The sequence below is a fragment of the Phoca vitulina genome, unplaced genomic scaffold (assembly GCF_004348235.1).
Source record: "Phoca vitulina isolate PV1807 unplaced genomic scaffold, GSC_HSeal_1.0 scaffold6, whole genome shotgun sequence".
Classification (NCBI taxonomy): Eukaryota; Metazoa; Chordata; class Mammalia; order Carnivora; family Phocidae; genus Phoca; species Phoca vitulina.
Window position 1 is genome coordinate 51,474,034 of NW_022589709.1, and position 26,680 is coordinate 51,500,713.

The 26,680-nt window shown below is 43.3% G+C and overlaps 1 protein-coding gene across 5 annotated transcripts in view; it reads right to left on the reverse strand.

Moving 5' to 3' along the window:
• The window catches only part of SV2C (synaptic vesicle glycoprotein 2C), a 455,323-nt gene that overhangs the window by 81,320 nt on the left and 347,323 nt on the right, over positions 1 to 26,680 (reverse strand). For all 5 annotated transcript variants that reach the window (XM_032404170.1, XM_032404168.1, XM_032404169.1 and 2 more), the window contains one exon: positions 14,510 to 14,661. In XM_032404170.1, the coding sequence (XP_032260061.1) occupies positions 14,510 to 14,661 (152 nt within the window). The remainder of the gene's footprint in view (positions 1 to 14,509; positions 14,662 to 26,680) is intronic.

Below are 26,680 nucleotides of genomic sequence, written 5' to 3' on the forward strand. Positions count from 1 at the left end.
AGTAACTTAGCAGCAGCTCAGCAGTGACAGAACCTCAGGCAATGGAGAGCTACTTCTGATTCTGCTGTTTTAAGTCATTGCTCCTGCAGAGGCTTGGACGAAGTGAACCAGGATGACATCAACCAGTTCCTCCGCCCTAAGCTGCATCAGCCCCAACTATCACCAAGACGGGAACTCATTCCTCAATACGCTGAATCACAAAGGAAAAAAAATAACCTCATAGCACAAGCTTAGTTAATGAAACTAACTAAACTGGGAGCGGTTATGTTGGATCAGATGCATGGAGGGGTCTAACATCCCTGCCCAGGTCATTTGGTGACTCAGTTCAACATAACACTCATTGTGAGACCCATAGTCTGGGCCAGGCACGGTGTTCTGGTACCATGGAGACTGTAAAGATGACTAAGATTTGATCTTTGGCTTCAAAGAGTCACAGAAATTGCTTAGGGTACTTAAGAAAGATGCATTTTTTATTGAACCTATAAATAACGGCTGTGGAATAAGGCAGAGCTGTGCCTGGGGCACACAGAGCGTGTGAGGCCCCCGTGAGGGCCTGGGGTCATGGTGCCTCCTACTTGGTTCCACTGGTATACCACGTCTGGGTCAGAAAGGGCGAAATGCCCTTGTCTACAGTCTTTCTTTCTCTTCTCTAGTGGTCCTCTGCCCTCTATCCACTGCAGAAAGAGATGTTACCGCTGCCCCGGGACATCCTCGAGCACAAACCACACGTGGCAGAAGGAAGATGGTCATGGGAGGAGCTGCTCCTGCTGCTTGCTTACCTGGTGTCTTCTGCCTGGTCAGCTCCTGTGCAGGATGGACTGTCACACAGTTTGACTTTCATCTGGGTTATGAGAGGATGCTCCTGAAAATCTTCATAAACCACCAAGGGCAATGCTCATGCAGGATGGGGACACCTGCCAATCAGACATGTTGCCTCCCACTACTTCTCAGAAGGTCCCTGAGGTCCTTTGCCCTTCAGAAGGCCACTGCTGACGCCCTGCCCTTCTGGGGCCACTAGCAGGTCCAACCTCTGATGAAAACCAAGCTATTGCTCCCTCTGGTCTTTGGGACTCCACCCCAAAGCACAGCTCCATTTCTGCTGGTTTAAGGGCACAGCTGCCCCACAGGTACTTGATAACCAGGAGTCCCACCTGCCTTTCTCCTGAAGACGAGATCTTCCTCCCACTCTGATTCCCAGAGAGGCACCATCTCTCTGTCAGCAAAAGCTGATGACTGGTCTTCTCTCCTCCAGGTCAGGTTAGCTCCTTTCATCTTAAAAGTGGCTCCTCCGGTACCAGACTTAGCACCTGGCTTACAAGTATGTTCTGTTTGGTCCACACAGTGTTTTGAAAACTTTTGAAAAGATGAGGTGATTGTGATAAAGCCAGTAAGGAAAACAACTTGGCAGTTTCTCATCAAGTTAAAGATATACGTACCAAACAAGTCCAGCAATCTCCCCTCAGGTATTTACCCAAGAGAAACGAAAACCTCGTTCACACAATGACTTGTACTCAAATGTACATAATTAATCCTAAGAGCCAAACTGTAAACAGCCAAAAAGGTCCATCACCTGGGGAAAGGATCAACAAGCTGTGACCAATCCATACCATGGGATACCACTTAGTAACAACAAGGAATGAACCCCCCCCAAAGCCCCAACTACAAGGAAGAATCTCAAAGGCAATATGCCCAAACAGAATCCAAACACAAAAATTATGTGTTTATCTTATGATTCCATTCATAAGAAATTTTATAAAAGACAGAAAGCATATCATTGTTTACCAGAGACTGGGGATAGTGTGAGGAAGTTGACTGCAAGGGAGTACAAGGGATCTTTTTGGTGATGGGAGTGTTCTGTATCTTACTGGGGTGGTAGTTACACAATTGTAAACCTTTGTCAAATCTCATCACTTAAAATGGATTAATCTTACTGTATGTTATATTCATTTCCTATTGTTCTGTAACAAATTACTGCACACTTGCTTAAAAGCTACACAAATGTATTATCTTACAACCCTGCAGGTCAGAAGTCCAAAATGGATCTCACTGCCCTAAAAGCAAGGCATCAGCAGGTCTGCCTTCCTTATGGAGACTCTGGAGGAGAATAGGTTTCCTTACCTTTTGCAGCTTTCTGAGGCTGCCCACATTCCTTGGCTCATGGCTCCCTTCCTCTATCTTTAAAGCAAGTAACATCAAACCGAGTTCTGCCCACGGGGTCACTTCTCCATCTCTCTTCCCTACTCCATCTTCTGCTCTTAACAGCCCTTGTGAATAGATTGAGCCCACTGGAAAATGCAGGATCATCTTCCTATTTGAAGGCTAGCTGATTAGCAACCTTAAATCCATCTGCAACCTTAATTAGCCTTTGCCATGGAAACTTACACTCACAGGTTCTGAGGGTTAGGATGTGGACATCTTTGGGGACCATCATTCTGCCTACCACACATGTAAATTACATCTCTATAAAAATAAATTTAAAATTTGATAGATTAAAAATCGGATACTTCGTATAACTATCCAGAATTCTGCTTTCTCCCAGTAAATCTGGCCACGCCAGGCATCAATAATTGCGTGGCTTAGATCTGTTGCGGCTGAGTAGTTGCCCACCCTCCACAGAGGGCACTGACACTCTCATTTGCCTCAGTTCTCCTTCTTGTCTGCTTCATTTATACACATCGCCTGCCTGGGCACTATGATATTTAAATTGGTCACCTCAGTCTTACCCTGTTGAGTCGAATGAAACCAGGACCCTGACTTTTCACAACTCATCTTCCCCTCTTGCCTAAGTTTTCCCCAGCTTTCCACCTAACCCGTCAGGCTGATGTGTTCCCTCCAGCTAAACTGTAACACCATTTTATGTTAAAGAACACATGGAATTCAAGTGGCCCAGGCAAGGCCGAACTCCCAAATCCACCACGGTATTTGAGAAAGGGGCCCTTTGAGCCCATAGGCTGCAACAGGAAAGATGAGAAGCAAAGGTTGATTTCAAGGCTGTTCTTTGTTACCCAAGACCAGATGTTTCTGTAGACTCCCAACTTAGCCTAGAAGCTTCTGCAGCTTCTAGCATGGGGCCAGTCACAGGGTAGAGGCCCCCAAAATGTTTGCTACACCCAAAGTGTTGTGTTACTTCTCATCAAATAATTTCAATGAAGGCTCAATCTCTGTTCGTTTAGCAGTAATGAGGATCCACTTCTAGGATCCACTTCTTTGTGGGACAATTTAGACTTAGGAACAAATACATGGGTTCTATGACCTTCAACCAATTTCCCAACCCTTGCCAGTCACCTCATTAAGACATGCTTCCAGTTGTTGAGAAGACTGGGTGAGGGAATGTGCAAATGGCTGAGACAGCTCATCTCTTCGCTCTGAATCACGCAACCAGCAAGAGCATCTTCTCGTTAGCAGGACAGTTCATTTGATTCACATCTACAGGAACCAGCCCACTCTGCTCTGGCCCACATTTTCTTTTGCCATATTTTGCCTCCTTTAATTTTGCCAAATTTAGAGCCTGGCCACTGCCACCTCCCAGCACAGAGTCCTCAGGCTGTTTTCCAACCTCTTTTCAGGTATCCCGCTCAAGCCTCGTGACTGACATTTGTCTCGTACATTACACAGTGTGATGGGAGCACAGTCAAACAGCTTGTTGAGGGGTGAGCATGAGAGTGAGGAATAGTGGACAATATAACTCAAGCTGTCCTCCAGTGGAGACGTGTTCCAATGTTGCATAAAAGATCAGGCACTTCCTAAAGAAGAAGTGCCTCCCAAAATTGAGAAGGATCCCTTTAGGAATTACTTCATTGCATAGATTCCCCCATCATGCTTTCAACCTCAAACTCTGTCCTATTTAAGCATCTACTTTTCTAAGGTTCCATTCTAGGCATTAATTGTGCATCTTATGGAATTAATTATATAGGTATCCTCTGCATGGTCCAGTTGCACCAAATGGCCACATTTGCTAAAATGCTACACCCTTGGTCTTTAACTGGGATTGCCTTAGGACCCTCTAAAAGCAACTCAGAGCAAATCTAAGCTCGATTTTGACAGAGACAGCTATATAAAATATAGATACTAAATCAGCCCATAAGAGAATAGGAACTTCCAGGTTATTCAGCAGTTTGGTGTAATTACTTCTTACAAAGGGAAGAATACTGCACTTGTAAAAAACAGATGGGCAGCTCTACAACCTTTCATCTTAACCATCTGGGCAAGTGGAGGGATCACACCTTTTGGGGACTTCACTATGCATATGGAAGAAAAGTGATGTCCAGGTTCTCTAGCTTGTACCCTACGATGTCAAGGAAGCCTTCTCTACCTCTCCACAGCACTGTGAATATCTCTTGCCCTCTAAGCCAGTTCAGTATTATTGATGGAAATCCAGGAAATGGTCACATCCTCAAACAAGGAACATTTTAGTAGATTACAATTTTTATGTCCCTCCCGGTGGAGGTTAATTTAGAAGCACTGTAATTAGTTATCAAGACTTCGTAATGGTGCTAACTGTAAGCCTCGGATAAAGGATCTGATTAGGTTAATGATGAATTCAGCCCAGCAAGGGTACTTTCAGAACAGTTCTTTTCAAGGAAACACACACGCACATGCATTTTGTCTAGTTCAGAATATACAAATGTTCAGGGAAATGAGATGGGCAGTTCTTATGGAAACATAAGGATATCATAAGACCTTATTTAAGAGAGAAAAAAGATCAGTGTTGCAGAGTTAAGTGTGCAGTAGGGTCTAACAAGAAGAACATTAGAACATTAGAAAAACATTAGAAAAAATTCTTAACTTTCTTCAATGCCTTCAAAGGGTAGGTGAATAAGCATGTACTTCTGATGACTGGAAGGTCCCCTGTTTGCTAAAACCACAATTGGTGGTGCTATGAAATGAACTGTGTCTCCCCAAAATTCGTATATTAAAGCCCTAATGCCCAACATGATTATATCTGGATATAGGTTTCTAGGAAGTAACTGAGGTCATAAGGGTGGGGCCCTAATCAAACATAAGAAAAAAAGAGATCTCTCTCTGCCATGTTGATGACACAGCAAGAAGATGGCCAGGAAGAGAGCCCCCAACCTAATTTCTAATCTTCATTTTCTTTGTCACTTTGGGAAATGACGAACTTTCTATGCAACGGGCTCACCATTCAAAAAAATGGGAACGACACTTACTGTTGCTTTTGTTTCTAAGATAATTATAATAAATAAGCTGATAGATACAAAAATGCCTTTCAAAAAAGGCATTACTAATTTTGTTTTCTCCTTTTTATTTTGCAGTAACTAGAGTCACAGACACTTGCAAGATAATACAGAGAGATCCTATATCCTCTTCACCCAGTCTCCCTCAATGGTTAGAAATGCTTTGATCTTAAATTACTACGTACAATATCAAAAGCAGGAAACTGACAGTGGGATCATGTGTGTGGTAGTTCTATGTCATTTTATCACACGTGTGGATTTATATCCATAATCAAGACAGACGCCATTCCATCAACTCAAAGACCTCCCGGGAGCTAGCCCACTGTAGTCACACCGGCTCCCTTCTCCTCACCCCCTCTAGCCCCTGCTAACCATTAACTTCTTCTCCAGTTTGATATTTGTCATTTCCAGAATGCTATGTACATATACCTTTTGAGATTGGCTTTTTCACTCAGCAAAATGCCCTCAAGGCCTATTCAAGCTGTTTATCAAGTTCCTTTTGTGGATGAGTAATAGCATTCTGTGGTATTCTGGGACATTTTAGTTGTTTCTGGTTTGGAGCTATTGCAAAAAAAAAAAAAAGTGTTATGAACAATTATGTGTAAGTTTTTGTGCAGACATAAATTTTCATTTCTCTGGGCGATGGTAAATGCCTAGGAGTGCAGTTGTGGGTCATATGTTAGGTGTGTTTACATTTTTTTTAAACAAACTGCCAAACTATTTTCCAGAGTGGCAGCACTATTTTGCAGCCATCTATATGAGACATGCAGCTTCTCTGAATCCTTACCAGCATTTGGTATTGCCATTAATTTGTTAAATAAAATTTTTTATACTATCTAATGTTTTCACTATTGTTCCCAAGGCAAACCTTAATGTCAGCAGCTCTTGGAGAAAGCATCTTTATCTATATTAAGTGAAACCAACTTTTGTGGTTTTATTTATTGTAGATATAGGTGCTTTTATCTCTACTGGAGATCAAGTTCTCCAGGATTCATGGAAGATCTAATCCAGTGATTAGACTGAGATTCACATTTGCTTTGGGGAGGACCCAGGGATCTAGTCAGCTGTAATCTGAGGATGAGGAAAGTCTGGTCTGCTGAAATGCTGCAGAGGATTCCCATTGGCTAGGGCTCTCTAGAATGTTGTACCTAATTTTCTGTAACCAACACAGAAAGGCCACACTAGCCCAAACTGTACCCACCCTCATATGGACCCAGATTCCCCTCCTTGGCACATATTATTGTATGTCCAGTGCCTTATCCTAATTAGGGCCTTAAGGTACCTTGTCTATAATGTCACATGCTGGTAATCATGACTTTCTAACAGAAGGTCAGTGCCTCTGAGGACTGCATCTTGCATAGAAAACTCTCTCCACCATCTTTGAAGAACAATTACACCACTATCAAAGCTCCTTGGTGCAGTGGAAACTGAAGCTGTGTACTTTGAGCTAATTTCTCCTAGACCGTATGTGGGGTTTTTTGGGTCTGGGTGCTGAAATTTTCAGTTTGTTGACAAGCCATGCTAGCCATCTAAGGAAGGATTCCCTTGGCTCCTGCCATTTCCTGAGCCTGGTTCTCTAGCCTTCCTGACCATTCTGTGAGCTACTCAATAGCTTTCTAATAAATTCCTATTCTGGTTAAGTTAGCTCGAGCTGCTTTCCATTATTTGCATCTAAAAACTGACTAATACAGAAGGGCCATACTAAAATTTTAGATTATGAACCACATGGACACTTTTAAAAGATTTTCCAGAGGAAGAATGAAGTAGAAGAGCAGAGATGGCTAGTTGTCTCCCAATATCCACTCTATCTGATCGGTGTTCTCTTTACTGCTTGGTATTGAAGGCTACATGTCCAAGACTCCCTTGCTGCTAGGTATGGTCGTGTGCTGAAGTTCTGGCTAATGAGACTTAAGTGGATTTGTGTGGGATTTCCAGGGAGATTTCTAATGGCAGCCCAGGTATATCTTTATACATCCTTCCTGCTTTGTCCTGCCTAGAATGTGGACCTACTGGTTGAAGTGTGCTAAGAATGGTGGATAAAAGGAATTTTGAGATAAAAGAAATTGGGCCTTTGATGGGTAGAACTACCATCCCAGCACTGGACAGCCCCCATCCGGGCTTCTTTTAATATAAAACAAGCTTGTATCTTGTTTTCTGTTAATTTGGTTTTTTCTCTTATATTCATCAATTCTAAAGCTTTCTTTTTTTCCCCAGTCAATCTTAATCTTAACTAATAGATGGTAAAGAATAGAATGTGGGATTCTGGGAGAACCCAAACTCCAGTGGTTTCCTAGGATTCAAGAGAAAGGATTCGTTGACTTCCAGCTTCTGTGTCCATATCTACTTAAAAATGAAGGTAGCTATTAGGCCTGATACTAGGAGTAGGTAGTTCATATGCTAATACATTTTGCTAACAATTGGGTTCATTTATAACCCTATCTATTTCATTCTCTGCACTTAAAGCCTTCTTCTGAGAGGAGGTGTGCCGGCTTCGCTGGTGCCGCCGGATGGAGGAGGAGCCCAGCTGTGCAGGGTGACCAGCACCGGACCAGCACCGGCAGCAGCATACGCACCCGCAGCTCTTCACACCCCACGTGGGCGGGAAAACTGCCGTATTTCTAAAAGCCCGATCGCTGTCTTCAGACTGTGAGCGTAAGATCAGTGTGCCCGGCACAACGGCTGGGACACAGAAGGCTCTCAACAAGTGACCGCTGCCCTTCCGCTTCTGAGGAGCTTGAGTGGCACTGGGAGGACCTGAGCACCATGATAACTGGCTTAATGCACAAGAGAAGAGGCGACTCCCCTGAGTTCACCACGCACACTTCCACGCCTCGGAGGTCAGAGTGAGACTGTTGAAAAGCCCTTCCCAGAACTGTGCAGGACTGGCAGGGTGTGGGATGGGTGGCAGGTGGGGGAGCTACCTGCACGCAAGCTGACAAACATGCTTCCCCAGGTGATGCACTTCACGTGAGGAGAGTGGCGGGAGGGCTGGGGGCGGGAAAGCTTGTGGCTCCGTCTAAGAACGGGAGGCTTCCAAAACGCCTGAACAATGACACACACTCACTAAAAACACGGCCGTACACTTAAACTATGAGAATGTCTCATATCCATTTTTTAAGTCCCTAAATAAAGGCTTTATCATTATTATTTTGGGGGCTGATGTATCTTCTTAATGCTTGGGGAAAACTGAACCATGGAGTGGAGGAAATCTGAGCCCAAGAGTCATTTTGTTGAAATCAAAGATTAGATGGAACCCCAAATGGACAAATTAAGAAATAACACTGGTGTACACTGATGTACCAAGTGGATTCCCCTTGCAATATCTTACTGAGATACTTGAGCATAAAATCTTCAGCGCTGTGACATTCAATGAGGTACGGCTAAGGTGGGTGGCAGGGCTTGGGGCCACTTGGCTGGGCTAGTAAGTGGGACACAGCTGTCACCTGTCACCCAGAGTGGGCACAGAATACTTGGCATGCCTTATAAGCTCTGTTCCTGCACCCTTCCCCTTCTTATCCACCTCCACAACCTTCAAATGATAAGCACACAGCTGAGAGAATATGGTTAGGAAAAGGGGAGTAAGGTCTTTTTACTATTCCAGTTCCTTCTTCATACCCTTACCTCAACATTAGCCCCATCTGCGGAAAGAAAAGACTGCACGTAGTGACCATGCGTATCAGGCACAGTGTACTCAATTTTTGTACACGGTGCTTGAACGCGGCAACACTCTGTGGTATTATGCCTGCTTTATAGACAAGGAGACTGAGGACCAGACAGCCCGAGTAACTGTCCTAGAGGTGACAAAACTAGAGAATGGCGGAGCCGGCTTGGAACCAGCGCATGTCTTACATCTAACCTCATGCCACTAACCACTGAGCCTCCTGCCGGGGTCCAGGGCGTAGACACCTTGCTGCAAGACAGAAACGGCTCAACCGCGGTCCCTGTAACCCGCAGGGCAGGCCAGCATCTCTGCCAGCAGGCTGGGACAGTCAGGTTCTTGTTCTTCCTACCTGGTGAGAGTGGCCCCGTGGCCTTTAAGGTGGGTCTTTGTATAGTTTGTGCCCTTCAAATATTAATTCATCCAACAAATAATTGAATGGGAGATTTGGATTCATTGGGTTCCAGGTAATCCAGGTTTTACAGTATTAGTTTTTTCCTTGAATCTCTCTCACTATCTTAAATTTTTTTCCTATTTCTCCTTTCCTCTGACTCCTCTGATCTCCTCACCTGCTAGGTGAGGTTTACCATTTGGCACTCTTTAGCTCATTCTCCCTCTTTTCCTGTAGCTCTGAGCTCGCGCTGCACTGCGCTGATGGAGTCTGGGTATCTGATGTAGATGAACCTGACAGCAGTAAGAGCTACTGTTTTTTGAGCACTAGTCATGCCCTGGGTGTTCTAAGATGACTGCCATGCTTAACCCCCACCACGACGCAGACAACGGGATGGGAGGAGACTGAAAAGCTTGACAAAGCTCACACCCAGAAGCAGTGCAGCGGAGACTCAAGATCAGCACTCACTCCCCACACCCCCTCCCTTGGCCGCAGTGCTTTTCCGCTTGTGAACAAAACCTGCCTATTTCCTTCTTCAACCAGACAGCCATTCCACTATACCACTCTCCCTTCACCCAGTTTCATCATTAGGGAGAAGAAATGTATTAGCTTCACACATCTCGGAGCTAAGGAAGTAGGGACATCTTGGTCGTCGAAACCTCAGGAATATGTGAGGTTTTAAGCCCAGACCTTGTGCTGTGGCTGGCGGGTGAGCTAGGGGTGGGCCTGGGCTTTATGGGTGCCCCCAGCTTGGCCCTGGAAAGTCTGCAGTGAAGGGCGGGGGAGATGGAGGCTGTGGGGCGGCTCCAGTGCAGAGGGCAGCCCCATGTGCTCCGGCTTTAAGAGCTGAGGCATTTTGTGCTGAACCAAGAAGCTTCCCACTTAGCTAATTGAATGTCCTTGCTGCACACTGTGGTGCACCTCAGCAGGGGACAAACCTCATCTGATGTGCACGCGAACTGAAAAGAGAAAATGGCGTTGGAGGGTTTAATGGAGCAGACAGTGCTGCAATCCCAGAGCAACTCCAAAGCCTGGGCCAACGTGCAGGCTCTCAGCCAAAGAGGGAAAGCGCTGTGAGTCAGCAACCCGTCCCATTTTCCCCTGAGGCCCAGGGGCTTCCATTAAATGCTGCAGTGTCCTGATTACTGAGGGGAGGGAGGCTGAAGGAAATCCGTCATCCCTGTGCTATCTCTCCTCTCACAGGGATCCCAGAAGCTGGAAGGAACTGGTCCCAGGGGAGGTGGCCGGCAGGAAGGGTGATGACATTCAAACACTCTGCCTCCTAAGGCCGTGTCAGAGTGGGCGAGGTGATTTTCTGTTGGGAACCGTCACATGTTGGTGACTGCCTGCGGGGAAATCTTCAACCCCGCCAGCAACGGCGTGAAGGTAAAGCACCATCATGATCCGATGCTGGTCCAGGGACGAGGCCCCGGCGGGCTGGGTGGGTCCCTCTGTCCATCAGCAGACCCCGGCCACAGCCCACATGTTAACTCAGGAGCCCTTGCAGCAGTCCAAACCCCCTTCTGGCCTTGTCTGACTTTGTAAGACTCCTTCCAGATTGCCTTTCCCATCCTTAGTGACCACTCACAGTCTCTTTGCGTACGAGGTTTGTCTGGAGTCGGAATGCAAGTCTCTGGTCTCTCGACACCAGGCTCCGGGCTCTGTGCCCTGACTCTTCTGCCACCACAGAGGCAACACCACAGACACCTTCTCATCGGCATCACTTGCCATGCGGACGCCAGTTTTTGATTCTTTCCCCCTAGCACAAATCCTGTTCCCGGTGTGAGGAGGGCCAGTCCCTGGCTCTGAGTCGCTTTATGATGCTCCCAAATTCCTCTCCTGCTGGGGGAAAACTCCATATGCTATCCAGGTGGTGGTGCTCAGAGGTCTCCTGAATGAAAGAGGATGGGGGCCAGGACCCGCATATTCTTATTTTTCTATGGGCTGTGACATCATTTACACAATGCAGAATTTCAGAGGGAAAGGGGACACCTTTTCGTTTTCTTCTCAGAGGCTGCAGGGAAAGTGGATGGACTTAACAGCTCTTGTCTGTTTTAAGTAAAGTAAAAAGATGCGGTGTTGAGAAGAAGACAGAGCAAGATGTCAAAGTTACTTTGTAAGTGATTCTAAGCCACGTTGAGCCGGAAAGCCCTTTAGCCTGGATGAAACCAACAATATGGAAACCTAAACATGCACTGAATAAGTCAACCGTGCCGGTCAGCCTCACTCTTCTCTTTGCTCCCATTTACAGCCCTCCCTGTACATACATGATGAAGTTCCAGGGGCTTCCCAGGTCCCCCCCTGGGAGAGGTAGGAAGCTGAAGAGTCTCAAAACTGGCTGCAGAGAACCAGCTTTAAATGGCTTTAAAAACCATCCACGCAGAGTCCCCAACCCAAATGATCAAATTTGACTGATCTGGGGTAGGACCCAAGCATGGATATTTTCAGAGGGTAATGGAAGTGGTAAACTTTTATGAAAAAGTATTTATAAAAAAAAAAAAGTGTAACATCCATATAGTGACGTACGCAAATCTTAAGTATCCAGCTTAATGCATTTTTATAAATGAATATACCCTCCCCCACACCAAGATACAAAACATCATCATCCCCTAGAAGCCTCAACACAGGATTTTTAAAACTAAGTGCTTTTCTTCTGAAATAATTAAAACTCTTCAAGTTGTGAGAGCATAACAACGAACTCAGCAAGGGTATTTAAAAGTCTCCCCTGTTGATTTTAATATACGGACAGGCTTGTTTGCATTAATTGTTGCTTTTGCCACATTTCTGGCCATGCAAAGCCTTCAATGAGGCATGGGTGTAAGGTTTTAATATTCTGTTACTGATTTCTTAACCAGGTCATTATTTCTCAAGGTTCCTTTAACATAGAAATTAATGTCAGCCTCAGATACACTTAATTTTGTTATATTGTCATTGGTTTTTTGGTAACTTTTTATGAATTGTTTATGATTCACAGCCTCAGCTCTTTCCAGTTATGTATGGACTAGGCAGCCCTTTTTGCCATAAAAAAGAATATCTTATGTGTGCTTGAAAAAAATAAAGGTGAGATTACACTCATTCTTTGTGGGTCAGCCACTGGCTGATGGTTGGCAAGTCCGGGGGCAAAATGTGGAGCCTGCCATAGCTTGAGGGTAGGGATGTGTGAAAGGCAGGAGTCTGAGGAACTAAATACCTAGTGAGAAAAAACAAAAACAAAAACAAAAGCAATCATGCCCAGGCCTGGTGGAAACGTGCAGACTGCAGAAGCCAGTCTGAGTTAACGGGCTTAGGGAGAACAGCAGGAGGAATCCTGACACAGGATGGGAAGAGGACCAGGGAGGAGACAGCAAAAACCCCGGAGCCAAGGAGCTGTGCTGCCGTCAGAGGCTGAGACACGGGCTGGCCTCGGAAGGAATCCAGCTGCCGAGTAGAGCTGTCAGCAGTAACAGAGCTGGCCAGTGGGGCTGCAACCGCAGCATCTCCTTTTTTTCTCCTTACACAGAGTTCTTAAGAAGCAATTCTTCTTCTTTTTTTTTTAAGATTTTACTTATTTATTTCAGAGAGAGAGAGAGAGAGAGAAGAGGGGGAGGGACAGAGGGGGAGGGAGAAGCAGACTCCCTGCTGAGCAAGGATTCTGATGTGGGGCTCGATCCCAGGACCCTGGGATCATGACCTGAGCCAAAGGCAGAAGCTTCACCGACTGAGCCACCCAGGTGCCCTGAAGCAATTCTTTACATGGCAGCTGAGTGGCTTTTCCATTCAAAACAGCCAGCTAGGTGGGGCGGCAGCTAGATGCCCGCCTACACAGAGGCAAGTTCTGAGGGTGGCTGAGGTTGTCAGGGCCCGGACAAAGAAGGAGAATCACCTGTAATTCCTTGGATGGTGGGAGAAGACAAGCCTTAGGGTGGACATGAGTAACTGCCTGTGTGAGGGTATCTCTGGCCCTGAACTGACCAGAGTTTAAAAAAGGAAAACCCATCACTTGAGCTTGGCACGCCACACTCAACTTAAGTGTTTGGCAAAGAAAAGTTCTCTTTAGGCCAAGTAACCAATTCCTTATGCCTTCCTTGTTATTGTTATATACAATTTTGATTTGCATGTAACTTTTTAGGTTTATTAAAAGAAAGAGTGTGACAAACATGAATTTTGTAACTCAGTACGATAAAACAAACTACAGTGCATTTGAATACTAAAGTCTACATCTTGTCTTTGATTTCAGCAATGAATCAAATTTACCCATGGTTGTTCCCTAACAGAACTAGGTTTTATAGTGAAAATCGCTCTGTTATAAAACAAAAGCAGGAAAAAAAGAAAATGATCCAAAAGTGAATTTTTGAAATCTAATTTTTTACCCAATGATCAATTAGATTTTAGGTTGAACAAAGAGTGAGTTTTTTGTTTGTTTGTTTTGTTTTTTTGTTTTTTTTTTTCAAAGAGTGAGTTTTTAAAGTCCACATGTGGTTTTAATTTACACAATATTGATAATTTGTAAACTTTAACATGTTTGCTCTCTCTCTCTCTCTCTCACACACACACACACAATCAGAACACCTCCCCTCCCTTTTGTCTTATATATTGAATTTGGTTCCTGGATTCTGTGAACCTCTCCCTGCATTTCACTGTTTGTGGGTGAAGCACCTGGAAGTTTCTGGCTTCTAAGCAGGACAATGCTTACTGCCCAGAAACAGGAGACCTTTAAGTGTTCAGAGATGGCAGGAACAGCAAGTGCTTAGAAGAAACTGTGGAGGGATCCGGGCAGCAAGGACAGTCGAGTCACCTCTTAAGCTCCGCAAACAGATGGTCCATGACAAGACAGGAGTCTTCCTGCTCTCATCCTGGTTCTGAGCTGCCAGCAGAGGCGGGGCTGACATGGGGTTGAGCTTTGGACTGGACCCAGAGGGGAGGAATAAAGGCACTTGTGTGTGCCTGATGTGTATGACAGTCCCCCAAACAACAGTAAGTCCTGTTGCCTTATATGCTGATTATGACCTGTGTCTCCTCTCATGTCCATTTGGGTGGGGACCCCAGAGTTGATAGCACACAGAAAGCCAATGAAAGTGATCACTTGAAAAACAGCAAAAGGCAACAATATTCCTACAGGACCACTGGTTCTCTGTACTAGAGGGAAAATCCTAGATATTACAAAAGGGAAAAACTTGATCACGCCAGTGTCATTCTCAAACCAGCATTTACAAGACAGGAAAGGGACAGAATGGAGGCTGAAGTAAAATAAGATGGCTGCCGGCTCGCGTCAGGCCAGCCTCTTACCATAATACGGGATGATGGCCCAGGCCATGGCAGAGGCGTAGATGCCACCAACCATCCAGAACATGCAGAGCCAGCTCAGATGCTCCCCCCGCTTCTCTCGGGCCAGCACTTCGGCAAAGTAGGAGAACACCGTGGGAATGGCTCCTCCGATCCTGCCAAGAGGGACAGAGAATACCTGAAATCAGAGCCAGGACAGCTATGGGAGCTGCAAAGGGCAGAACCAAAGCAAGCTCTAACAACACACGCTCTCTCTCTATCCCAGCATATCCAGAGATGTATATTTTCTATCATTTTAGAACTTTAATATTATAATCTGCTTAATATAGGTTTATTATCCCTCCAGAACCTGCAATTAAGGGATGTTACCAAAAGGTGGCAGTGGTGCCCTAGTCATGGGGTTTAGAGATCTTACCTTGCATAAGAATCTGAGGGGCTTTCCGCTCAGGGTTGAATGTTCTACGTATTTGCAAAAATTACACTATTGGGTCTAATCTAGTGAATATTTTAATGAACACATTTTTAAAAAGAGAGACTAGGATATGTCCTACCCACGACATGGTGACTTTGGAAAGAGCTTCAAACATTTCTGGGAGGGTGTCTGCAGCTGGACTTACTCCCTGTCACTCTGCAGCAGCTGGTCCTGCAGCCCAGTCAGGCTGTTGTGCTGATGGACGCAGGCCCAATGGGGTTGCTTCCTGACTGCTCTGGTCTCAACCCAGTAGATCTCATTGCTGCCTCAGTACATGTGTATGCGCACTGGTAGAATCAAATAAGGTGCTGCTGGTTTCCACACCAATAGAACGGGGTACAATGCTTCCTTCCAGTAGGGTAACTATAAGGGATGTTGACATGAACAGTGACTTCCATTCAGGTTAAGGGTTCTCCAGTGAGGGTCTACGGAATAAATATTTTGTTCATTCTAGGCAGATGGGCCCTAGATCTCATCCAAATTTCAAACAGGTCTTGACCCCCAATTTTTAAAAAACACTGTCTCAGAAAGTAAGATAGAATGAGACAACATTAGGGGCGCCTGGGTGGCTCAGTCGTTGGACGTCTGCCTTCGGCTCAGGTCGTGATCGCGGGGTCCTGGGATCGAGCCCCACATCGGACTCCCTGCGCCGCGGGAAGCCTGCTTCTCCCTCTCCCACTCCCCCTGCTTGTGTTCCCTCTCTCGCTGTATCTCTCTGTAAGATAAATGAAGTCTTTAAAAAAAAAAAAAAAAAAGAATGAGACAACATTACTTACCATCATTCCAAACAGTATATGAATTCTTAAATATTTTTTGAAAGATGTACAACAATATACACAAATTACAGAGAAAACACTTAGCAATACAGTTTTAAAAATATGTGCCGATTCCTTTATGTTCAGATTTCCGTAAGGTAAATTGCTATTGACATTTCATGTCAAGAAGTAGAACATGTATTTATGCAGTTAGCAATAACTGATTTCCTCGGAGCCTTTGATGTGATAAAGAAGTATTGGCAGTGACCTTAGCAAATGAAAGTTAAAGAAAGGCCTTATCTGTAGCAAACTAGATGTAGCAATCGAATCACGGGACTCATAATGTCATTCTGCAGCAAATGGGAGGTCAAAATACAGCACCACTTCATTCATTTGCCCCTGCTTAAAGTGATACGGTGGTTATCTACTGCTAGACATGGGCAGATCACTTAGGCCAATGCTTTTCAATCTATGGGCTATGAAATTAATTTAGTAGCTATACACAGAATTTTAAAAATTGAAATAGAGATGAAAATGGTTACGTACAACTCAAGTAATAAGGATGAGTAACATTTCATGAAACTTTAGTCTTCATGACGAACATATTTATAATGTAGAAAGTACATACATATATGCATATACGTGTCTACATATAAATGTATATATACACAAATAAATATGTATATAAATGTATATTGGATTGCAATATGTTTCTTAGTGGGAATTGCTATTCAAAGACTTGAAAAAAAGACTAGCTTGAAGCATCTATATCTGCTCCTCTGGGCCATGAATGTGGCAGTTCTACCCAAAATTCCTAAGCTCCACGTGACCTCAGATACAGCACGTGGTGATTTGGCGCCATCACACTAGGGGTAGCCAAGCAGTCCAAGGTCATCAAGTGGGCCCCCCCACACAAGAAAGAAATGCATGTGGTGGGCGTCAGAGCTGGCTCTATCCCACACCACATCAGACTCCCACAGTTCTCTCCCTGGCTTCTCAAGGACCAGAAACCATGGACAGCTGGCTGAATTTTAAAATTCCACAAAGCTCTGAACAGATTTAAAGTGGTTTCATTACAACACACAATTTTAATAGGAAATAAAATGGCTGTGACATAAATCATTTAATGCTACTGCTTTTTTCATTTGATGTGAAGAATCCGTTTTTCTGCATCATAAAGTCCCAGGTCCCTAATCTATGCCTTCACTTCTCAATGCATAAAGAGTCCCGGTTTTTATGGACTTTTCACGTCCCAATTAATGTTTCATCAGGATTCTGTACATTCCATATGTTAAGAGCTATCACTCACACTTCATGAAGCCACAATTGCATGTAAGATACGCCAGGCCACTGGGAAACGAGATAAATGTACTCTGGGGTGGCTAAAGTGGCAAGCGGAAGATTGTAGACTTGCCTGTTGGCTTTCCACAAATTATTGTTGTGTAAAAGAATACCAACTTTTAGGGGAATATAAGCAAATCCAGCTGGTTCTGATTCAATGCCTCTTTTTCAAGGTGGTTATTTTTGCATGGATGTCCTGCAATATCTGTTTGCAAAGCAGATTGCAAAGAACTCTAATACCAATGGATAAATGAGTCTGAAGAATGAGTGAGGGAGTCTATTGAAATCCTTTGCAAAGTTCTTCAGATTCAGAGCCCTACAAAACAATGCAAGCATTCATAGTTCTCACTGTGGGCTGATCATCCATTTTAGGGAAAACATTACTCCTCGTGTTACTGTGACAGTCTTTAAGCAGAAAAAAACATTACAGCCTGCTGTAATGTTAACTATTACTAGTGTTTCATACACCGGCAGAGATCTTAAACATTGTTTACACTAGACTGAAGGCTCTTTGAGGGTGAGGACTATATCCCATTCATCTTCGAATCCCCATTACCTGGCCCACAGGACATGCACTCAATGCTCCTCAAAAGAGCTGGATTTCTCTGCTGATGGAGGTGCCACTCCAAAAGGACTGGGGTAACTTGTTCTGAGGACGTAAAGATCTCCCATGAATGGAAACATACATCTTATGTTCTGGGTCAATGTAATTATGAGAGAAGTTGTGGGTGCTGGAATGGAGGTTCCGATAGCAATAGAGCCCCCAAAGAGTTCCTGAAATCAGTCTATGTCTGAGTTGCATGGTCACCTCTTGACCAGGTGCCCTGGTGAAAAAAGTTACTTGGAACCCCTGGGCATAAGACACTGTGCAACCCTCTTCGGCACTCTAGGAACTTCCAAAATACCTTGGTACCTTAAAGAAAATTGCTGCAGAATGCTATAATTACCAACAACAATAAAAATTCAGGTAAGAGATAAAGCATAAGTTTTCATCACAATATGATTTTGTTCAAACTTTAAGTATTGAAGATAGGAAAAAGCTGCCCCCCCCATTTTTCTAAGTAAAAAAAAAAAAAAAGAAAGAAAAGTTCTCATTGTTCTACATCAATAGTTCAGTATTTTGTGTGAGGGGCTATGCATTTCCTGATTTGTTTTATTGTATCAAGATAAAATTTCTGGGAATACATGAAGAGGTAACAAATATTTGAATGGCAGTTCTCGAAGTCCCATGTATCAGTGGTTCTTAAATACGGTTGATTGTGTTCTCCCCCTCCCAACAGACGTTTGGCAATGGTTGGATACATTTTTAGCTGTCACAACCCAGGAGGTGTTACTGGCATAATAAGCAGAGGCCAAGGATGCTACTAAAAGTCCTAAAATACATAAGACAGCTCCTTGCAACAAAGAATTATCCATCCGAAAATATTAACAGTGCTGAGGTTGAGAAACTCTTGTAATGGGGATTTAATATGGAAAATATACCTTGTTTTATACTAAAAATTCATAATATAAGGCATGAAATGGTTATCTTTTACATTACCTGATATGTAATATATCTCTAAATCCAGTTAGCAGAGGGACCTTTTTATTGTTCGTTATATAATGATCAGTTAGCTACTGTTGAAATTTTCTCAAGTTCATTTTTGATGGAATATTTACATAATGAAGCCATCAGATCAGGGTGGTTTGTAAAGAATTTTTCTCAGGATCAGATATTAAGTCCATTTTATTAACTGTCAAAAAGGTCAAATATTAATTATCTTCAGTAAAAGGAGGCATAGAGGGAATAATAATTGAAATCCACACTCTATAGAGGTGGAGGATTAGCCAAATTCAAAATAATTGAATTGATACAACTGAAACAGAGCACTGATATTTGGAATTTCAGAGTTGGAGTTATTCTTAAGTAAGCTTAAGTTTACATTTTTACAACTTTAATTGTAGAAATATAAAGAAATTTAAAAAAATGTATTAAAACACATTCTAGAATAAGTTGGGACCACTCTCCAACCCCATTCTACATGCACGTGGGCCCACATGTACGCACACACACACACACCCCCCACCTCAAAAGGCCTACATATGACTCAATACTAGGCGTCTGATGAATATCACGAAACATATTTATTTCCCTCAGTAATCTAAGGCAAATTTACAAGTGGGATATTGTGTAAGGCAAAGGGTATGTCAGCTTTACAGACACAGCTTCTCTGTTGGGAACATGAGACACATAAATGTAAGTCCGTTTAGCGTAGCAGGATGAAAGAGAATGCCAAATACTACTGTCTGCACAAACTTCACTGAGAAACTGGGAAGCCTGACTGTTGGAAGGCTGCAAATTTCACTGCCACACCTCCCATTACTCCGGTGCAGATGGCAACTCTGGTGGACTATGTTTGTCCCCGTACCTCATCATACTGACTTATGCTGGCTATTGAAGCAAAGACAGGGAAGGGCTCAGGGTTCTGCAGTGAAAGAGGGAGGCTGTGGATAAAAAGAGTAGTTGGACTTAAAATGGGAGGAGAAACTATGAGAGTTTAGAGGAGAAACTGTGGAATGTCTGATGACTTCTTGTCCCAAGGAGGGGTTCTCCTGAGTGATTCTGTTCTGCCGAAATTCCCCAGTAAGCATGTAACAAAGAATACTTTCATTCTAACTTATTTCACCATGTGACTGTCAAACAGTCTTTCACCTCAATCTTCTATCTCCCATGTCCATTGGGAAATGGGGCATTATGGGTGGACAGAATTAAGGAGGAAGTTGAATATGCGTTGTAAAGTCACGTGTTCTATACTGACAACAGGCGGAGGGCAAAGTCCACCAAGAGCTGACTCTGACAGCTTTTATTTTAAGATGGGTATTATGGGTTTATAAAAAGAACACTGGTGTAGTCTATACTGGGAATCACAATTACAAAAAAATTGCATGAAAATATCCTTTTAATCCTCACTCAGAATCAACAAAAAAGGAAAATCAACTATACCGACTGCCAGGCAATTCCGAACCAATTCACTACATTTTAAATTGGACCCAGAAATAAACAATTAAAGCAGCAGCCCCAAAGAAGGACTCTTCAGTGACTTCCTTTTCATGAAAGTAAATAGACTATCACAGAAGCTTAGAGAAAAGAACACAGATCTAACAGTCTCTGAATGGGCTGGGGTGGCACAGAAAATGAGATTGCTGTATTGATTAGAAGGTACCTGTTCATGATGAGTACTCAAGATAGAAACAGGAGAAGAACACTTACCGGTAACCAAACCAATCATCAAATCGAGAAGGGGACTCTCCTATGCCCAGTGGCAGTGCTAAAGGTTGTGTCATTTGGATAGCTTTAATTCCCCACTGTCCAAAGTCACAGATTAAAAAATCATATTCTTTGATAGGGGCAGTTGTTATTTTCCAATATTGTATGAACTATGGATAGAATAATTGGTAGAAACTTGACTATTTTAAAAATATTGAGATGTAAATATACAATTTGGGTATAAGTTGTGTTTCTAAGAAAATGGCTTCCCTAGCCCTTGTTTGCAATCAGGTTGGTGCCCTAAGCACCCAAACCTATTGTATCCACAGCAGCACAGAATGCCACAGGGAACGGGTGTAGCCATAGATGAGGATTCTAACGCTGTCTTGAAAAAAAATTAATCGAGCTCTTGAGAGAGCTGGAAAAATCCATTCCCACAGGGGAATGGGGTCATGAATAAAGATAGTGATGATCACTAAGATGATCTGTAAGAAATGATGACAAAAACCTGCAGACTTCTCCAGACACTTGCTGTATGTATCTACTCATCCATGCCTCCACTCACCCTCTCATCCACCCACCATATACCTATTCATCCATCAACCCCCATCCCTACCCCTTCCAGCTGAACTCTGGGCAAGGTACATCACAGTTGCTGGAGGTACAAGAACGAAGAACCCAAGTTCCTGCCTTCAAGGAGCTTACAGAGTCTTTTCTAAAAAATGCATATGGCTCATTTTTCCACAATTATAAATTGTAAGTCTGGAAGATCTTTTGTTCTGTTACTTCTCTCTTGGGATCAATGGCACCTGTGCCAAAGGGCATACTGGGAAATAAAGTAGGCCCAAAAGGTAAACTCTTTGTGGGAAATTTTCATAAAAGGCATTGTCTAAGACAGTGCTTTCTAAAAGAAGTACCACGTGAGCCACATATATAACTTTACATTTTCTAGAAAAGATATTAAGACAAAGCAAAAAAAAAAAATCAGGTGAAGTTAATTTTAGTATACATTCATTTAACTCAACATATTCAGATATTGTCATTTTAACATGTAATCAATATATAAATTATCAGTGAGGTATTCTGCACTCTTCTGTATGTGCCAAGTCTTTGAAACCAGTGCCATGTAATTTGCATTTACAGCTCATGTCAGGCTGGCTACATTTCAAGCGCTTGGTAGGGGCATGCTGCCTGTTGGACAACACAGGCCTAAGGAAACCATAGAGGGATATAGCAAATAGCTATGAAGTATGCATTTGTGAGGCTCCATTTGCAGAGGGAGAAATGACTCTTTGTTCCCGATGACATACAGATACATAGAAATTTCATTTTAATTTCTGTTGCTGTTATATTTTTCTCCTGACCTTTATGCTTAGCCGTGCCAGGCCCTCAGTGAGAAGCTCCCAACTCTGACATTGCCCAGCATCTGAAGCATTATCATTCCCATAATTAACAGTGACTGGAAACAAATAATTTAATTCTGGGGCAAATGAAAATGAATCAGTGGTGTCAACTCCATTTCCCATCTTTCTAATTTTCTGTAACAAAAGAGAAGAGGGAAGTGTCTGTTCCCTGGTGTGAGATTCACTTAGGGAAGTGAGAGAGAGAATAATAATTCATGATGCCCTATTCCTCACTCACACTGTTGTCCCTAGCTGGAAAATCGTCGTACTGAATAAATATTTAAAGTCACACAGAATACGGCAGCTGGACATATTTATGTTTCTAACAAAATATACTCATGACTTGGTGTGGGAAATTAAGAGGAAAGCACATTTAGAGGCAATGAAACCGTAAACCCAGGTAGACCTCAGGCTAAATGAAGCACTCCTTCACAGTCTCCCTGATATGCAGAAACAGGAATTTAACACCGTGCTGCTAATGATGCTTCAGCCACGAAATAAGACAGAACAGCTGGAAACCTGTGGCATTTGCAATAAAACTGACACAAAGGCATCTTGATCTTGGATTCAGAAGGCAGTTTAGTTGAGTACAGAGTTGCCAGTTCAAAAGGACTTAGTTGTGACTTAAGTCCTAGCTGTGTCTTCCTGGTTCCATCACTGCACCTTAATCTGCAAAATGAAGGCTCTGCCTGTGACCCAGAAATTCTCTTCCTCCTCTGAAATTCCCAGCGTGTGGAACTAGTGAACAGGAGCTGTACCAACGTGGAGATTCTATCCGTAACAATGTCTATTCCAGTCATGCATTCTGGAACCGGGAAATAACCACAGGATGGATTCAGGGACCCACTGGACCCCCTTTGAGACGTAGCCTGAGCTACAACTCCATTATCACCCAACCTCCATGAACCCCTACACCGACTGGTGGATCTCAGTGACGTTTTTGGTCTCCTGGAATTAGTGTCAGTTCAGAGCCGGTGAGCCCCTCAAAGGCTGATTATCTCTTTCCCCTCAGCATCGCTGCCCTAGCAACAGGCCATAAGTCCCTTGGGAAGGGCTGAGTGAAAGATTAAGGTATATAGTTTCAGTGGTGTCCTGGGGTTCTTCCTCAAGGGACCCAGTCTCCCCTTCATTTGAGGAGTTCTGGGTCTGCGAACTGGCTCGAGTCTGGGAATTCACTGATGGGCCATGACTGTCTCCTGAGCCTCATGACTTTTTATGATTCAAGTTAAACTTTCATCCACTTGACCTAGAATTCTGCTAATACAGATCAAGTAAGACTTCAGCAAACTTCCCATCTATTTCACTTCTGGCAACAACACCATGATCAACTAGCCAAAGCCATAGGTCCACTTCTGGCAGGACTGGTGTCCTTTAGGGTAACCAAACCTGCCTTGCCTTAAGCAGACAAGCCCAGCGTCTTGGAATTTACAATCCGGAGGAGAAGAGAAATAAACACATGAAAAGCAAGTATTTGCAGGGAGGGCTGGTCTTAGAAAGGGCCTCTCTGAGGCCCTGAGCACTAAGGGCTCTGGGAGAAGAACCTCTGAAGCAGAAAAGATGGCGAGAGCAACATTCCTGGGAAATGCATGGAGCGTTGATGGGTCTGAGCGCCAGAGGCCTGCAACAGAAGAATCCCAACATTCTGAAGCCTTATTTCCTTGGTCATTTAGTTTTACTCAATTTAAAACCCAAATCAGATGGGGATAGAGGGAGCTCTTAACTACGTAGAAAAAAATATCTCTGGAGAAAGCAGAGCCTTGGCTGAGACGGCCCAGAGATTCAGAGACAGGGTGTCCAAATGGAACTCTAGAGCTGCTGAGAAAAGCCCTCTCTCATGGGGGTGGTGCCTCCCATGTTGTGTAGAGGTGACATGGCCTGTGAACTCGGCTGAGGAAGAAAAATAACTTTCTTCCTTTTCCTTAACAACTTCAGTTCTCAGGTCCCCTCAGCGCTTAGATCCCACAAAACTCTGACTGTTTTGCCACCTGGGCTCCCCCCTCAGGTGCACCCCCAGCCTCAGGAATCTCCATCTCTTCTCACAAAAGAAGAATCAGGCCAACAGACACATGAAAAGATGCTCAACATCACTCATCAGCAGGGAAATACAAGTCAAAACTACAATGAGATACCACCTCCCACCAGTCAGCATGGCTAAAATTAACAACACAGGAAACGAGAGATGTTGGCGAGAATGTGGAGAAAGGGGAACCCTCCTACACTGTTGGTGGGAATGCAGACTGGTACAGCCACTCTAGAAGACAGTATGGAGTTTCCTCAAAAGGTTAAAAATAGAGCTACCCTATGACCCAGCAATTGCACTGCTAGGTATTTACCCCAAATATACAAATGTAGTGATCCGAAGGGGCACATGCACCCCAACGTTTATAGCTGCAATGTCTACAATAGCTAAACTATGGAAAGAGCCTAGATGTCCATCAACAGATGAATGGATAAAGATGTGGTTATATATATACAACGGAATATTATGCAGCCATCAAAAAGAAGGAAATCTTGACATTTGCAACAACATAGATGGAACTACAGTGTATTATGCTAAGTGAAATAAGTCAGTCAGAGAAAGAAAAATACCATATGATTTCACTCATATGTGGAATTGAAGAAACAAAACAGATGAACATAGGGGAAAGGGGAAAATAAAGAGAGGGAAGCAAACCAAAGAGACTCTACTACAGAGAACAAACTGAGGGTTGCTGGAAGGGAGGTGGGCAAGGGGATGGGCTAGATGGGTGATGGGCATTCGGGCACTTGTTGTGATGAGCACTGGGTATTGTACGTAAGTGAGGAATCACTAAATTCTACCCCTGAAACCAGTATTACACTATATGTTAACTAACTAGAATTTAAATAAAAACTTGAAACAAAAATAAATAAAAATAAAAACAAAAAAACAAGAAAAGAATCAGGCTGGAAAACCAGAATGACTCTCCCAGGTCCCCAGTAAAGGGCAAGGGTAGGGTGGACTCGGATTTCTGGATTCCCAGTCCTGTGCCAACTTGGCAAAGGCACAATGCGTTAACCTCTGGTATCACAATTTATGGAGGCTAGCTGAATTAGCAATACACAGTCTGTGCTTTGCCAGGTAGATTACGTTATTTAGAAGTCAGCAGCCCTGAGCTGCTGGCTGAAGAATGATCTGTGACGGGGAGGACGATGATATCATGAATATACCCAGGCAGTCTCTGCTTCTGTCTTGCCCTTGAATTAACTTCTAGACAGTCCATTAGTTTGGAGTATTCCGCAGCCACCATAATGGCCCTTTTCTCTGCAGTCAATTGGGTTGACCACATCACAGTCCAGAATTGGCAATTAAAACTGCCATCATAATTTGACCACAGTCAGGTACCTCTGAGTCTATGGATATCACTGAAATTTCCTTGATAAGACTAAATGGAAAGGGCTGGAAAGTTCAGAACTTAGGCTGTTAGCCTTATCCTGACAGGCCAGTGGTATTACATAGGTAAGAGAAAGTAAACGGAAGCCTTAGCCTTTCCTGGTGGCAAGAATGTCTTATCTTAAGGACGCTGAGAAGGTCCTTTAACAAATAGCCCCAAATAAAACATGTTCTTCCTCAGGTACCCCAATTCACTGCTGCAGCCCCTTGAATCCATGATCCAAATTACCTCCCCAGGTCATCTGTGTACTTCGCCAATTTCACACAGACCTCTGAGCACCAAGGGAAAGCCTCCTTTCTCTATCATTCATTACAAAGCGAATTATTGATTTTTATCATTTTTTTCCCAAGGAAAAAATATTTTTACACTTTCCCAGACTTTCTAGCCTTCTTGGTTTACTGGAATGGTCTACGGGAATGTCTTCACTCTAAGGAAAGCTCCTGATCTGGGTGACTTAGTCACATATTTGCAAAGTGCCCACTGTGTGCAGAATGTAGCATATGAAGGGCTATAAAAAGATGAAAAAGCACATCCGAAAAATCAGTGAATAATCCACCAGTCTCAATATGCACATACATCTTGTGGCATAAAATGATATAAAAATTTTTAAAGATATTTTGGTCATAAAGTGATCCCTTAGTTTGCATTTGGAAATCTTTGTACCCCCGAAGTAACCAGATCATAGTCTTTCTCTATTATGCCTTATATTCCTTTTCAGCTTAGTTCTGATTTTAAAGTACTCGTCTAAGTAATTAAGGAAGACAAGTTGCCATTCTCTGACCTTCTCTTTTGGCAAAACTGTGTTTTGCTGTGTGGCTACCACTCTCAACAACCACAACTGATATGCTTCTCAAGCTCATAACCCAGGACTGTCTCCTTTCCTTTCTCTATTTATTTACTTTTATTTGATATTATTCCTATAGATTCATCTTATGATAGATACCTCAGAAAGAACATCTCTAATGAAAATAAAGTTCTCAAACAGAAATTCTGTATTTTTACTCATTTTTTCCTTAACAGAGCAGAGTATCTTGGACTCTCCTAATTAAGATCTGGGGTTTTCCTCCACTGTGGATTCACTTCGTAGAGTTAACAGGTGCTCCAAGCTCTGTAAAGACAATGACTACCCCATTGGCTGCATAGCAGCCCCCCATTTTCTGCAGTTTTGCTTTCCCGGATCTCAGTTACCTGTGGTTTCAATTCCCTGCAGTCAACCACGGTCCAGAAGCAACTGATCCTCCTTCTGACTCATCATTAGAAGGTCAGTTACAGCCTAACACTACGTCAAGATGCCTACATCATTCACGTCATGTCATCTCATCACATAGGCATCTTATTGTCTTACAGCACAAGAACAGGCATGAGTAGAGTACAATAAGATACTTTGAGAGAGATCACATTCACATAACTTTCATTACAGTATATTTTTATCATTGTTCTATTTTATTATGAGTTACTGTTGTTGATCTCTTACTGTGCCTAATTGATGAGTTAAACTTTGTCATAGGTATGTATATAGAGGAAAAAGCATAGTTTATATAGG